This window comes from Bombina bombina, chromosome 2, assembly GCF_027579735.1.
Source record: "Bombina bombina isolate aBomBom1 chromosome 2, aBomBom1.pri, whole genome shotgun sequence".
Taxonomy (NCBI): Eukaryota; Metazoa; Chordata; class Amphibia; order Anura; family Bombinatoridae; genus Bombina; species Bombina bombina.
Window position 1 is genome coordinate 159,440,415 of NC_069500.1, and position 17,684 is coordinate 159,458,098.

Genomic DNA, 17,684 nt, shown 5'->3' on the forward strand with positions numbered 1-17,684 from the left:
GGGTAAATCTAAGGCTTCTAACCGTTTTCTTTCCTTTCGTCAGAATAAGGAACAAAAACTCAATCCTCCTCCCAAGGAATCTGCTTCCAATTGGAAGCCTTCCTCAAATTGGAATAAATCCAAGCCATTTAGGAAACCAAAGTCTGCCCCTAAGTCCGCATGAAGGTGTGGCCCTCATTCCAGCTCAGCTAGTAGGTGGCAGATTAAGGGTTTTCAAGGATTTTTGGATAAAATCTGTCCAAAATCATTGGATTCAGAGCATTGTCTCTCAAGGGTATCAAATAGGATTCAAAGTAAGACCTCCTGTGAGAAGATTTTTTCTCTCACGCATCCCTGTAAATCCAGTAAAAGCTCAGGCTTTTCTGAAGTGTGTTTCAGACCTGGAGTTTTCAGGGGTAATCATGCCAGTTCCTCCTCAGGAACAAGGTTTGGGGTTTTATTCAAACCTATTCATTGTACCAAAGAAAGAAATTTTATTCAGACCAGTTCTGGATCTGAAAATTTTCAATTGTTATGTAAGAGAACCAACTTTCAAGATGGTGACTATAAGGACTATTCTGCCTTTTGTTCAGCAAGGACATTATATGTCCACAATAGACTTGCAGGATGCATACCTTCATATTCCGATTCATCCAGAACACTATCAGTTTCTGAGATTCTCTTTTCTAGACAAGCATTACCAATTTGTTGCTCTTCCATTTGGCCTAGCAACAGCTCCAAGGATCTTTTCAAAGGTTCTGGGTGCCCTATTATCTGTAATCAGAGAACAGGGTATTGCGGTGTTTCCTTATTTGGACGATATCTTGGTACCAGCTCAGTCTTTACATACTGCAGAATCTCACACGAATCAACTAGTGTTGTTTCTTCGGAAACATGGTTGGAGGATCAATTTACCAAAAAGTTTCTTGATTCCTCAGACATGGGTCACTTTTTAGGCTTCCAGATAGATTCAGTGTCCATGACTCTGTCTCTAACAAACAAGAGACGTTTAAAATTGGTTGCAGCATGCCGGGACCTTCAGTCTCAGTCATTCCCTTCAGTGGCTATATGCATGGAAGTTTTAGGTCTCATGACTGCAGCATCGGACGCGATCCCCTTTGCTCGTTTTCACATGAGACCTCTACAGCTTTGCATGCTGAATCAATGGTTCAGGGATTATACAAAGATATCACAATTAATATCCTTGAATCCCAATGTACGACACTCTCTGACATGGTGGATAGATCACCATCGTTTGGTTCAAGGGGCTTCTTTTGTTCGGCCAACCTGGACTGTGATCTCAACAGATGCGAGTCTTTCAGGTTGGGGAGCTGTTTGGGGATCTCTGACATCACAAGGGGTTTGGAAATCTCAAGAGGCGAGATTACCAATAAATATTTTAGAACTCCATGCAATTCTCAGGGCTCTTCAGTTTTGGCCTCTGCTAAAGAGAGAACCGTTCATTTGTTTTCAGACAGACAATATCACAACTGTGGCTTATGTCAATCATCAGGGTGGGACTCACAGTCCCCAAGCTATGAAAGAAGTATCTTGGATACTTGCTTGGGCGGAATCCAGCTCCTGTCTAATCTCTGCGGTGCATATCCCAGGTGTAGACAATTGGGAGGCGGATTATCTCAGCCGCCAGACTTTACATCCAGGGGAGTTGTCTCTCCATCTAGATGTGTTTTCTCAGAATGTTCAGATGTGGGGTCTTCCAGAGAGAGATCTCATGGCCTCTCATCTAAACAAGAAACTTCTCAGATACCTGTCCAGGTCCAGGGATGTTCAGGCGGAAGCAGTGGATGCACTGACACTTCCTTGGTGTTATCATCCTGCTTACATCTTCCCTCCTCTAGTTCTCCTTCCAAGAGTGCAGGGGGAGTAGACATAACTTTTAAATTAGTCTGAATTTAAAAAAAATAGTAGTTTTTGTTTCTGACAAAGTGCTATTGCATTGTCTTTACATTTGCATAATCAACAAATGCAAGATAAAGTGTGTTGACTGGTCCTTTAAGTGTTTTCAAGGAAAACTTATTTATTGTGTGGATTTAATTTCTCAGTGGAAATAGCTGTTATTTTATCCCTCCCTTTCTAGTGACTCTTCTGTGGACTTCCACATCTTGGGTATTTCTATCCCATACGTCACTAGCTCATGGACTCTTGCCAATTATATGAAAGAAAACATAATTTATGTAAGAACTTACCTGATAAATTAATTTTTTTCACATTGGCAAGAGTCCATGAGGCCCACCCTTTTTTTGGTGGTTATGTATTTTGTATAAAAGCACAATTATTTTTCCAGTTCCTCTTTTTGTATGCTTTTCTACTCCTTATTTTATCACTCCACTACTTGGCTATTCGTTAAACTGAATTGTGGGTGTGGTGAGGGGTGTATTTATAGGCATTTTGAGGTTTGGGAATCTTTGCCCCTCCTGGTAGGATTGTATATCCCATACGTCAATAGCTTATGGACTCTTGCCAATATGAAAGAAATGAATTTATAAGGTAAGTTCTTACATAAATGTAGACAATTGTGTAATTCCAATCTTGTATCAAAGGTTTAGGGAAGGCCCTTAAACAAGGTCCATGAAGGCATGGTTTGACCAGTTTGGTGTGAATAACCTCAAATTGCCTGCACAGATCCCTGACCTCGACCTCACTGAATACCTTTGGAATGAATTGTAGCCCAGATTGCAAGCCAGACCACCTTGTTCAACAACGTCTGACCTCACAATTTGTTTTTATTTTTTTCCTGAATATGCTCAAATTCCCACAGACAGGCTCTATAATCTTGTGGAAAACCTTCCAAGAAGAGTTGCAGATGTTATAAATGCAAAGGGGGGCCAACCCAATATTTAATGCCCATGGTTTTGAAATGTAATTTCCAGCAAACTCATATAGCTGTGATAATCAAGTGTCCACATACATTTGGCAATAGTGTGTGTGTGTAAAATGAAAATAAAAAAAATATTTAAAGCAATATTTTTGTATTTTGTTTAGGAGTCTATAAGATGGCTGGAAGATGAAAAGGCACTTCTTGAGATGACTGAGGAAGTAGATTATGATGTAGATTCATATGCTACACAACTTGAAGCAATCTTGGATCAAAAGATTGATATTCTCACTGAGCTTCGGGGTATGTGTGTTTGTGTATATACTGTATGTATTTCATATATATATATATATAGAGAGAGAGAGAGACCTCTATATATCTATCTCTATGTATGAAAAAATTATAAAGAATCGGCAGAAAGCTTTTAATATATACAAATTAGTCTCAAACAACTTTCTTTTATACAGGTGGTGAGTGTCCACGATCCATTACTCCTGGGAATCACTAGGAGGAGGCAAAGACTCCCAAACCCCAAGAGTTTTATAAAGCCCCTTCCACCTCACTGGTAAACTAGTCTTGTCTTTACCTCTGCTGGAGGAAGGTAAAGAATGAAGCTGTGCCTGTTGCTCTTCAGTGAGAGGGGTTTTCAGACTGAGTTGAGGCCCATCTCCCCTACGAGTGCAGTGTTTGTTGGAGGGCTGTATTTGGAGTATGGGCAGTAACATATTTTCACCTGTTGTGAATTAGTCACAAGCCTTCCACAGGTGTCGCAGGAATCTGTCCTTTGCCGCCTCCTGTTGGGTCATCAATATACTCCTATTCCAGATCATCTACTGATATGTTTCAGCATTGGTTTAACTTTCTGCTGGTTTATAAGTCAGAGGTTAAGCTACTTGCCCAGAGGGAAAACATTACTAGTCCACTCAATGTTAAAGATAGGTAAAAGTCAAATTTCTAAGTCGTCCGGGACTGGGGCACAGTCCTGTATGTGTGTATATGTATGTATATATGTGTGTGTGTGTGTGTATATATATATATATATATATATATATATAATGTATGTGTGTGTATATATATATATATGTGTGTGTGTGTGTGTGTGTGTGTGTATATATATATATATATATATATATATATATATATATATATATATGTTAGTTGCTGGTGTGTGCACTCTCACCATCTATCTCCAACCGCCAGGGTGCTATAAGAATATTTCAATAGTTTCAAACAGATTAAGCACTCACTGGACTTCAGCCGTCTGTGTAATAATCAATTTTTATTCGTGACGTTTCGGGACACAAAACAGTCCCTTCCTCTGACAAACAACAATACAAAATGGCAAACTTATAAAGGTAAGTGAAACCCTCCCCTGTGTTCTAAGCCAATCTAGGCAATCTGCGTGTTAAGACAGGAGAAACAAGCCTCCTGATAGGATAAAGAACTGAGGTCAAAATAACCTGATAGGTTGAAAACATGTGCAATTACATATACCCATTAGTGTTAGTGAACAAAGATATTTGGAAAAACGTGTAAAAAAGGCAACTTCCTTGGTCAAACCAGCTGTCTGACAAGTTATGCATCTATCAACTCCACCTCCCTAATACCGATGACTGTCAGTGTCACAATAAGTAAAATAAAAATTCCCAAATCTGTTATCCAGATCGTAATGTATGCCAACCGTACACCTCTATATATCATAATATAGTATAATCCCTCAATGTGCATTATCGTGATCACTGTGTATATACATAAATATATCAAGATCACCGTTACCGCCGATCACATACCGGGGTGGCCCATCTATCATAACACAAAGTGATCGCTTGACACTATGTGCATATAGCTACGTTTGTGTGTAATAACAGCGTTCCCAACCCGTGTATTGCTTGTAGTGAAATTCATCACTGTCCAATTGCGCGTTAGTATAGAGCCACACACCCCTACTGAGCCAATCCGTTCCTTTGTTGACAAAAATAGGGCGCGTGACACACGCCCATGTCCGTTGTTAGGCTAGAGGGACTGCGTGTTGCAACAATATAATCGCCGAACAATCGGCTGTATAATGTATCAATATTGATATTTAAAAATGCCTAGAAAATTCCGTCATCACCATACTCCTACTCAAGCAGTGTTAATCATTGAAAAATATCTAGAGAGTTCCGTTATCACCGATCACATAATGAAGCAGTTCGTCTATCATAGCATTCCGCACCATGGAATACTATGACATGTTATAATTAACAGTGTAACACGTCACTATCCAACCCCCTGTGATGCAGAGCCACACACCCTTATTGAGCCAATCATTACAACCGTCATGAAGGTAGAACAATCGGGATGTCATCGAGCAGCTGGTTGTCTAAAATACCTCATATGATCTCATCATCTGAGCTGGGGATGCTTATCCTAGACCTTTCATATACAGCAGTGCTTAACCAAAAATGCCACAAATCTCAAGAGAACCCACTCAACAAACCGCAATATGTGTTTAACACTCAGCATAGTGTATAGTGCGGCCACTAGTCACAATTCACTAATACAATCAATATCCGATAAGTTGTACTAAATTACAATGGCACCACAACGGCAATCTCCCCTAATTTTAATGATTCCGGAGGTACTAAAAGAATTAGGCCTCTAGTCTGGGTAGTGACTGAGGAGTGGTGCTGTGCAGTAGTTCATAATAAAATATAAATAGTGGAAAAGAGAAACCCGCAGACAAGACTGCACTATTTGCACTCTATACCTAGACTATATAACGAAGAGAACAAATTAGGATTAAAACATAACTTTTAATAAAATATTAAAATAATGGACCCAATGTAACACGCACATAAAAACAACAGAGTTGAAATTTAATAATCTCCTGATTGACAATATTGCCTTTGAGAAATAATCAGTTAATAAGAAAATCAGGAAAATTAACTGAGCGGATAAGTAAGTCTGCTAGTCATTAATATAGGGACACAAGAGTCCTCAAAAAAGGATACGATGGCTACATAAGGGAGAGTAAGACCACCTTAAAGGGACACTGAACCCAAATTTTTTCTTTCATGATTCAGATAGTTCACTTGCTATCTTTATTGGAAAAAGAAGGCATCTAAGCTTCTTTTTTTGGTTCAGCACTCTGGACAGTTTTTTTTTTTTTATTGGAAGATTAATTTATCCACCAATCAGTAAGAATAACCCAGGTTATTCACCAAAAATGGGCCAGCATCTAAACTTACATTCTTGCATTTCAAATAAAGATACCAAGAGAATGAAGAAAATTTGATAATAGGAGTAAATTAGAAAGTTGCTTAAAATTGCATGCTCTATCTGAATCACAAAAGAAAATATTTGGGTTCAGTGTCCCTTTAACGTGTAATGGTATCGTGGATAATAGCTGAACAAGAAAATGATGAAAACTCCAAAAGGACGAAATATGATATACTGTATCTAATATAAGACTATATAAAGCATGGCTAATGCCGGTATTGTAGACGTTACAATTATTATATAGGTGGTAATAATGTTACAGGATCCCCACTATTAAGGACTTGAAACTGTGCCAATATTGAGACTACTTCAGCAAAGGTATATGTTGATATGTGATGCTTGAACTCGTGTGTACAGTGCTTTTATAATATGTTGAAATCAACCCTTATGAAATCTAGCGATATTGAGGTGTCATAATAAATTGTACAGAATTGAGGTTCCAGATTAAAATACAAATGTTCTCTTTAAATTTGTGTTGCTGAAAATAATACCCCGCACTAGTGCGTATATTGCCGATTGGAGTTACTGCCAGAGTTATTCCTCACTATGTATAAGGCGCATCAAGTCGTTTGAATAAACTAAATCTTGATATCCACAATTGGACCACCTTAAATAGTATCAGAGTTCTGGTCTAAAATTCTATAATGTTTCACGTTACCTGTATAAATTCCACAGTAACGTCGCTATTAGTTACTACACATATGACATGGTCGATGTCAGATTAAAATTTACCCTTATTGTCTATAGTGCTGTTTGTATACAGCTAGGTAATCTAAGAGGCTGTTGGTTATATAGAGATATTAGCAGCGAGTGTGTGAAATAATGAGAGCAGCTGTTACTTAGAATGAAATAATTCACTCAAAGCGTTAATATCTCATTTCTTCTTACTTGAGCGGTTCATTAATCACATTAAAATATATCTGAGTGAGATCGCTTTGTAACATCCACCTAATCTCCAAAATGTATTTATACTTAGGATAACAATCCAAAATTATTCAGGTATAATAGTTGGTAAGACTCTCTTGCGTAATTCCCACTATTGTGTGTTGTTCATAGTGATTTCAAATATAAGTAAACGTGTTTTAGTTAAAGCCAGCTGTGTATAAATTATCACTGTCCTAGTACTGTTGTTACTGGTGCATGTTTCACAATAATGTTGCTATCAATTGTTGAATCAGTTGAACTAGTTCTAAACCTACTGGAACATATTTCACAGTACCGTTACCTTCAGATTGGTAGTAACCACAGAGATATAAAATGAACCCTGGTATATCCAGGTTAGTATTAAATGACTGGCAGACTTAAAGTGAGTTTAAGCGTCTGCAGCGTATCTGACAGTTGTGTTCATACCATACTGGCAGCGCTTGTAGTGACAACTATTATTCGGCACTTATTAAATGCTGCTACAGGAAAATCAACTCTAATGCAGAGAATTTAAAAATTGAGGAGCTCCCTTCAGCCCCCTACCCCCTGACGCGTTTCGGCCGTATTGACCTTTTTCAAAGGCGGCAAGTCGCCATTATTGCGGGTTTAAATATCTTATAGGGACCCGGAAATGGAATGTTCTCATCCCTGATTGGATAGCTTGCTTGTCACTCATAGGTGACATTCGTATTAGATATTCATAAGGATATGTTGTAAATAATGGGGTAGAATTACTAAAGATTTCTGCAGAAGCGCAGGTTATGAGTTTTTGCAGCATTATGTGTGCTTATGTACAGATAAATAGAGCTGCACAAAGGATATTACTCAGATATCATATATAGGGATTAATATCTGATTTGAGATACAATTATTAAAGAGTGTCTATATAAAGTGATGCTCTTAATACGATAAATTCAGTTACTAGGTTATCAAGTGAATGACTGTGTGATAACTGTGCCACTAAAGTGCAGAAATAAAACTGAAAAAAGGAAAAAATTGTGTGATGTGTATGTCAGTGACGTGAAACAATCATATGAATCATTTGGTTATCATGGTGACAGTGTTAAGATGATATATCTTTTCCTACTGTGTTTTAAAAAGAAATAAGAAAGAAATATGTAATAGAGTTGTGAATACTATATTCTGATATTGTGACAATTATTGGCTTACTTTTTCAAATTAGAAGTGGCATAGACAGGGTAATGTAATATTGAATACTGTATTGTAAATTACCCCAATACAGATTATAATCTGAAATTGAACCCCATCAAATGTGGTTATTCTTAGGTGTGCTGAAAAGCCTTTGGTGACAACTATCAATAGACTTGATGAGTGCATAGTGTGAATACATTAGTGCTGTGTATTACTATAATGTAAATAAGGTTCTGAGTGCATGGTGTAAATACATTAGTGCGGTGTATTACTGTAATGAAAATTATGGTTCTGCCCTATATTAGAGAGAAAAACAACTGATGTGTGATAGCAGACTCTAAGGGTAACGTTTTAGTTAGCTTGTATCACTGTGTATTCATAATATAATTCTTCAAGTGTCAAGATGTTAATGGTTGACTTATAAGACTTAATTCCTTTAGATCTTACAGATGGACATAATAGTTGTTTTGCTTATTAAGTCCATTTGGTTGCACCATATTTAGTAGATAAATCCACCTGCTCTCAGTCCTGAGTAACGCTATTTCCAGATTACCTCCTCTTATGCCAAGGCTGACTTTCTCAATACCTTGGCATGACAATTCTTCTGTGTTGGAGATATGGTAACGTAGGAAATGAGATGCAACACTTGTTAAAGTTTTTCCATCTTCTTTATCTTGTTGTAGACATGTCAGAACAGTTCCTTTTTATTCTCAAGAATTCACCTGTAGGTATGATTTTCATTGTACCTGGGGCATGGGCATTGGTTTTGTTAAGAAGACTTAGTTGCTGTTAGTTTTCTATATAGATCTGTTTTTATATTGCCTTAGTGATTAATTCTGATGGTTAAGTCCAAGAAGTTAATTTCATGTTGATTAGCTTCTTGAGTGAGTTTGATATTAATCTGGTTAGTATTTAGTATGGTTAAGAACTGTTGTAGTTCTTGGTAAGAGCCTTTACAGATGAAAAAACTATCTATATAACGTAGCCACATGGGAATTTTATCAACATATTCCATATTGGTATCATTGAATACAAATTCAGCCTCCCACCATCCTAAGAATAAATTTGCATATGTTGGGGCACACGCAGTCACCATCGCTGTTCCTCTGCTGTTCCTATTTGTTATCAAAGAGAAAGTAGTTATACTGTAGTACAAATTTTAACAGTTGAATTATAAATTTGTCATGTTCTTTATCTTTCTCTGATTTATTTATCTAAAAAAATATTGAACCACAGTGATACCATTAATGTGGTCTATATATGTGTAGAGAGACTGTACATCTGCCAGATATTCTCACTCGTATGTATGTTATTTAGCCTTTGTAGAACTTCCATCGTGTCTTGGACATATGAAGGCAATTCTTGTACAAACCTGCGTAGTCTAAAATCCAAATATTGAGTTGCTTGTTCTGTAAGGCATCCTATTTCAGAGACGATTGGTCTTCCAAGTGGTAATTCCTGAGTTTTATGTATCTTAGGGACGAGATAACACGTCAGGGTTTTAGGTTTGGTAACTTGTAGGAATTTTTTCTGGGTATTATGTGATTGCAGATTTTTAGATATCCTATCATTGGATTGTTTAGTTAGCGCATATAACAGTTTTTATCTGACAGTCGTTTATTAGCCTCCTTAAGATAGATGTCTAAGGGCCAGATTACGATGTTGCCACCCTTATCAGCATTTCTGATTACCACTTCTACCCATTTGCTCATCTCTTTTAGTGCTAATCTTTCTTTATAAGTCAGATTTTGTGATTTGGGTAATGGATGTAGATAAGAAATTTCCCTGAACTCGATAGATTGCAACCTAGGGGGCTTAAAGAGACACTGAACCAAAAAAAATTTCTTTCGTGATTCAGATAGAGCATGCAATTTTAAGCAACTTTCTAATTTACTCCTATTATCAAATTTTCTTCATTCTCTTGGTATCTTTATTTGAAATACAAGAATGTAAGTTTAGATGCCGGCCCACTTTTGGTGAACAACTAGGGTTGTTCTTGCTGATTGGTGGATTAATTCATCCACCAATAAACAATTGCTGTCCATGGTCTGAACCAAAAAATTGCTTAGATGCCTTCTTTTTCAAATAAAGATAGCAAGAGAACGAAGACAAATTGATAATAGGAGTAAATTAGAAAGTTGCTTAAAATTGCATGCTCTATCTAAATCACAAAGAAAATAAATTGGGTTCAGTGTCCCTTTAATGCTGATTTAGACTTGGCGGCTTTCTCTTAGAACATTTTCTTATCTCATTTTGATTAATATATTTGGAAATTTCCACAATTTTACAAATACAATACAGTTCTATTACCATTGTACCATAGATAACTATACATATAGAATATATAGTTTCCTTCTTCCTTTATTTGAAACTAATCACATTTAGTACGTTGAAAAAGGCAATTATCAACCAATGAATATCGCTGATATTGTTTATAATATGTGCTTTATTTTCTGAACTAATATATACACATTTGTGAGCAACAACTATAAACTGACTAATGACTTATTTAAATTGACTATATGACTGATTTGCATGAATGTTCTTTCTAGCTATTAGTCTGTCATTAGAGTTATACAATTGTCTGTTCTTTTATGAAGTTGTTAATTTGTATTTTGTGTATTATGTTTTTAACATGTATCGCCTTAAAGGGACAGTATACACTCATTTTCATATAACTGCATGTAATAGATACTACTATAAAGAATAAGATACACAGATATAAAAATCCAGTATAAAACTGTTTAAAAACTTACTTAGAAGCTTTCTGCTTTGAAAAGGTAGCTGGAAATCCCACTGCAAGTGGGAAATAAGACACCCCCCCCCCCCTCCCCCTTCTTTTGCATATGAAAAGACCCTTTACACAAACAGGAGCAAGCTGGAGAAGGTAGCTGACGGTATTCTCATAAAACTTTGGGGCTTGGTTAGAAGTCTGAAAATCAGAGCAATGTTATTTAAAAAATAAGCAAAACTATACATTTTTTCAAAAATAATAATTTATGGGCTATATAAATAGATAATCTACAAAACATTTATGCAAAGAAAAATTGAGTGTATAATGTCCCTTTAAGACCTGGAAAATGAAGTATGCGGTTTAGGAGCTGGCTCCCCTTGCATCATTTCCGGACCCGGCATTTATTTTTTTATTTTTTAATATATTTAATCTTTTATTAAAATTATTAGCAGTAACAACAAAGTAAAAAAAAATCATTTACAATAACATTAGATTAATATACAAATGTACAGGTTTTAACCAGTCCTTCAGAAAGGATAAAGATACAGTGAATAATACGGTCAGCAAGTTACAAAAATAATGTGCTGTACTTTTAAGAACATATATAGTGAACATAAAAATAGGAAATCTCTGTTTTCTATTACATACTCTCCATTGTAAAAGGGGGGAGGGGACCAATTTTGGACCCCAAACAAAATTTTATCTCAAAGAAAGGAGAGTTGAGGATATATTGAGCTATGATATAGGCATGTGGTTAATTATATAGTATAGTGGGGCCACTTTTGGACCCCATATTATAAAGGTAAAATTAAGGCAAAGCTTATTATTCAGCGTGTAAGCACCGCTTAAAATAATGTGACATGAGTAAGAGTAGCTTATAAAGCAGGCCATATTTGAAGGTGCTGGGGAGGTAAACTTCTCTTAAAAGAATTTGTAGTTTTATAATCTTTATGCTTGCATTATTGGCCAAAGCCTCAGTTACACAAAAGCAGACCAAACATATATAAGTAGAGCGAAGCATATGCTATATTCTTGGGGTAACATATATAAATATAGACTTTCTAAGACCCAATGAGAAGCGTGAGGCTGTGTACTCTAACAGGACACTAGTTAAGAATTATGAATAGGAGCCCACAGACGAGGTATGTGGCTTTAAAAATTATAATAGACTGAAGGTGATCAGTGTGTGACGGGTTTATCTATTGTTTCTCTTTCATAACTTGTATTCTACCTCTGTTATTTAGATAAAGAGCCAAGTATACAAAATACAAATATAATGTTGCAGTTGTCCTTCCATTAAGGACATATGGATCATAAGCATCAGTAAAACCAAGGTTGGGATGTCAGATTCATACACTATTCAAATATTTACAACACTTGTACAACGTAAACTGCTTATAAGTTAATATTCAAGCTTTCTATGAGATAGGAAGTCGTATAGGCATTATATGTACCCGTGAGGTGAATATATCCCCTCTGGTACTTAGGGTAGTAGAGGGACTAGATTAGCAGTTATACATTGAGACTGGTATCTTTTAGCATTAATTACCATATATAACAGGCATATACTGCAAACAATACATGAAATGAATAATTACCCTATTCTAGGTCCACTATGGTATTAGTCACCCCTATAGTATTAATATATACAAACAGTTTTACTAGTTGTGAGACCAATGTGAATCAAAGTAAAAATATATATTAATCTCTACATAGCCCCACATAAACATTGTGGCCATACGGGGAAACCAAAGTAAAATATAGTGATTGTGTGTGGGAAACCAGAACCTGTGAAAGGCATTAGAAACAAACATTTATGGTGAAATAGCTAACTTTAACATCAGAAGTATAAACTATATAAAGTGAGTTAAACATTAGAGGTTAGGAATACAGCTCAAAGTGCAGTCCCCTTCTCATCTGTTATTAGAGAAGCCTTATCCTATGCCACATTGAATCAGATGGTCTTGAGAGTTTATTCGTTTCCACGATAAGCCTTTTCCCGGTTTACATGGTAAGGCCTTTAGATTAGGAGTGTTCCCAAACAATGCGGTGACAGCACTGTCCAAAAGTTCTGTACCTAGGGACCACATCTCTAACAGAGATCCATACAAGGGAGTTACGATTAGGTTGCTTTCACCGGATGCATATCTTCCTTGCGCCACAAATTGTCAGAGGACTCCAATGGCTCCAGCACTGAGCGACAGGTGGCTCACAGACAACCCTCCAGGGGGCTGGCCTCATCCCCCTGAAGAGCACCGAAGACACGATTCCCTCTACAACCCAAGTATAGTATGCGAATGGAGGTTCAGAAGTCGGACCAATACTTGCATTTTACAGCATGGTGGCCAGCTGATTGTCCACAGGAACTGTTTTGTAATCTGGATGGTCTAGATAGCTCACTGATGCGGGTAGGTCCATCGTAGCTGTGTCTGTCGCTAGCTTACCCGTCATTTGCATTACTCTCCCCTTCAGTATTTTAAGGGCTCCAGATTATAGAGAATCTGTTGGAGGAGTATAATGCGCCATTTTAGTTTCAAATGCATGGGCACTGGATAGTATGGTAAACTCTTGTCCTTCATTGAATGAAGGGTCTTCTAGTTCTCCCCGATGTAGCGTTGAGATTAGGTCAACAAAGTTATGGCACATTTTTTGCTCAAAATCAACAATAAAGGAGTGCAATTATTTTTTTAAGTTCCTCCTTATGAAGCATGGCTACACTATATCACCTTACCCCGACCTCGGTTGGGGGGGATTGATGGTTCTTGTGGTAGGTCTAATCGATCAAAATTCAATTTAGATGATCATAAGTAAAGCAATATTCATTATCTGCTAATCGGCTTCGGTCAGTAGATCAAACGATATCTATATATTATTGGATGTTGTAAAGTTTAGGAAGTAAACAGTGAATTCTATGGATTCTTTCCAGAGCCTCAGAGAATGTGACCGACCATTGCTGCTGCCTAGGCACGCCACCGGTCCCGGCACTTTTAAATAGAGCTAACACTGATTAGGGACATACCGTTTGAGGTACTAACCCCTGAAGAAGTCTGCACGTCATTTGCAGATGAAACGTGTAGGGTTTCAAGTTGAAGCTTTGTGACATTTCATTTAGTATCTTCACGAACACTTTTGAATGGACAGCAGACTATAGCTGTTAAAGTGGATCAGCGTCTTCCAATACAGCCACAGAAGTAACTGGGTTCAATAAACAGATACCATAAACAATTGGATTTCTGTACCAAACTTTACCTGACTGGCGGTGAGAATTGGAGCAAGATCCCAGGCCGTAAGCTGTTTGTAACATCTGTTGTTATCGTGACATGACATTAATGGTATCACTGCAGTACAATATTTTCTAGATCAAAAATCAGAGGAAGATAAAGAACATGACAAATTTATAATTGTGTAGTACAGTATAACTACTTTCTCTTTGATAACAAATACTTCCTTAAAATCAGAGGAACAGCAATGGGGACTGCGTGTGCCCCAACATATGCAAATTTATTCTTAGGAGGGTGGGAGGCTGAATTTGTATTCACTGATACCAATTTGGAATATACTGATAAAATTCCCATGTGGATACGTTGTATATTTTTCATCTGGGAAGGCTCTTACCAAGAACTACAACAGTTCTTAACCATACTAAATAATAACCATATTAATATCAAACTCACTCAAGAAGCTAATCAACATGAAATTAACTTCCTGGACTTGACCATCAGAATTGATCATGAAGGCAATATAAAAACAGATCTCTATAGAAAACAGCAACTAATAGTCTTCTTCACAAAACCAGTGCCCATGCCCCAGGTACAATAAAAATCTTACCTACATGTGAACTCTTGAGAATCAGAAGGAACCGTTCTGACATGTCTACTTTTCAGAAAAGAGCTCAAGAATTAGAGACCAGATTACTTGAAAGGGGTTACAGCAAGAGAAATATCAAAAAGGCCAAACACAGGGCTTTCAAGACTAACAGACAGGAATTGTTATACAAAAAATACAAACCTAAAAGTAACATTCCAAGACTTATACTAACTCATAATGCTCAAACTCCGGAGGTAATCAAAATTGTTAATAAACATTGGAAAAATTCTTCTTTCAGACCCTATACTGAAGGAAAAGGTGGGAGATCAACCCTCAATTACATACAGACGTATCAAAAACATCAAGGATAGGATAACAAGCAGTCATCTCCAAAGACATAAAACCAAAACTTCATTAGCCCCAGGATCACACAAATGTGGCAATTGCTGTACTTGTAAATATGTAATTAAATCAGATAATATAACTGATAGATTAATTCAGAAACATTTAATTCACAGATACATCAGCTGTCAAACTGAGGGGGTAATTTATGCTCTCAAATGTAAATGTAACAAATTCTATATTGGTATGACGTCACGCAAACTAAGAACTAGAGTAATGGAACATCTTCGTAACATCAAAAATGCACAACAAGATAAAGAAGATGGAAAAACTTTAACAAGTGTTGCATCTCATTTCCTACATTACCATATCTCCAACACAGAAGAATTGTCATGCCAAGGTATTGAGAAAGTCAGCCTTGGCATTAGAGGAGGTAATCTGGAAATAGCGTTACTCAGGACTGAGAGCAGGTGGATTTATCTACTAAATATGGTGCAACCAAATGGACTTAATAAGCAAAACAACTATTATGTCCATCTGTAAGATCTAAAGGAATTAAGTCTAAGTCAACCATTAACATCTTGATACCGGAAGAATTATATTATGAATACACAGTGATACAAGCTAACTAAAATGTTACCCTTAGTCTATCACACATCAATTGTTTTTCTCTCTAATATAGGGCAGAACCATAATTTTCATTACAGTAATACACCGCACTAATGTATTTACACCATGCACTTAGAACCTTATTTACATTATAGTAATACACAGCACTAATGTATTCACACTATGCACTCATCAAGTCTATTGATAGTTGTCACCAAAGGCTTTTCAGCACACCTAAGAAAAACCACATTTGATGGGCTTCAATTTCAGATTATAATCTGTATTGGGGTAATTTACAATACAGTATTCAATATCACATTACCTGGTCTATGCCACTTATAATTTGAATAAGTAAGCCAATAATTGTCACAATACCAGAATATTCGCAATTCTATTACATATTTATCTTATAAACACATTAGGAAAAGATATATCATCTTAACACTGTCCCCACGATAACCAAATGATTCACATGATTGTTTCACGTCACTAACATACACATCACACAATTTTTTCAGTTTTATTTCTGCACTTTAGTGGCACAGTTATCACACAGTCATTCACTTGATAATCTAGTAACTGAATTTATTGTATTAAGAGCATCACTTTATATAGACACTCTTTAATAATTGTATCTCAAATCAGATATTAATCCCTATATATGATATCTGAGTAATATCCTTAGTCCTATATGCAGCTCTATTTATCTGTACATAAGCACACATAATGCTGCAAAAACTCATAACCTGCGCTTCTGCAGAAATCTTCAGTAATTCTACCCCATTATTTACAACATATCCTTATGAATATCTAATACGAATGTCACCTATGAGTGACAAGCGAGCTATCCAATCAGGGATGAGAACATCCCACTTCCGGGTCCCTATAAGATATTTAACCCCGCAGTAACGGCGACCCGCCACCTTTGAAAAAGCCCAATACGGGCGAAACACGTTGGGGGCTAAAGGGAGCTCCTCAATTTTTAAATTCTCTGCATTAGAGTTGATTTTCCTGTAGCGGCATTTAATAAGTGCCGAATAATAGTTGTCACTACAAGAGCTGCCAGTATGGTATGAACACAACTGTCAGATAGGCCGCAGGCACTTAAACTCACTTTGTCTGCCAGTCATTTAATACTAACCTGGATATACCAGGGTTAATTTTCTATCTCTGTGGTTACCAATCTGAAGGTAACGCTATTGTGAAATATGTTCCAGTAGCTTGAGCACTAGTTAAACTGATTCAACAATTGATAGCAACATTATTGTGAAACATGCACCAGTAATGACAGTACTAGGGCAGTGATAGGAGAGCGATGATTTATACACAGCCGGCTTTAACTAAAACACGTTTACTTATATTTGAAATCACTATGAATAACACACAATAGGGGGAATTACGCAAGAGAGTCTTACTATTATACCTGAATAATTTTGGATTGTTATCCTAAGTATAAATACATTTTGGAGATTAGGTGGATGTTACAAAGCGATCTCACTCAGATATATTTTATTGTGATTAATGAACCGCTCTAGTAAGAAGAAATGAGATATTAACGCTTTGAGTGAATTATTTCAATCTAAGTAACAGCTGCTCTCATTATTTCACACACTCGCTGCTAATATCTCTATTTAACCAACAGCCTCTTAGCTTACCTAGCTGTATACAAACAGCACTATAGACAATAAGGGTAGATTTTAATCTGACATCGACCGTGTCATATGTGTAGTAACTAATAGCGACGTTACTGTGGAGTTTATACAGGTAACGTGGAACGGTATAGAATTTTAGACCAGAACTCTGATACTATTTAAGGTGGTCCAATTGTGGATATCAAGATTTAGTTTATTCAAACGACTTGATGCGCCTTATACATAGTGAGGAATAACTCTGGCAGTAACTCCAAGCGGCAATATAAGCACTAGTGTGGGGTATTATTTTCAGCAACACAAATTTAAAGAGAACATTTGTGTTTTAATCTGGAACCTCAATTCTGTACGATTTATTATGAAACCTCAATATCGCTAGATTTCATAAGGG

At 36.6% G+C, this 17,684-nt stretch overlaps 1 protein-coding gene across 4 annotated transcripts in view; it reads left to right on the forward strand.

The window, feature by feature from the left end:
- Nucleotides 1–17,684, forward strand: part of KIF2A (kinesin family member 2A) — a 530,440-nt gene that overhangs the window by 437,616 nt on the left and 75,140 nt on the right. For all 4 annotated transcript variants that reach the window (XM_053701316.1, XM_053701318.1, XM_053701317.1 and 1 more), the window contains one exon: nt 2,983–3,118. In XM_053701316.1, the coding sequence (XP_053557291.1) occupies nt 2,983–3,118 (136 nt within the window). The remainder of the gene's footprint in view (nt 1–2,982; nt 3,119–17,684) is intronic.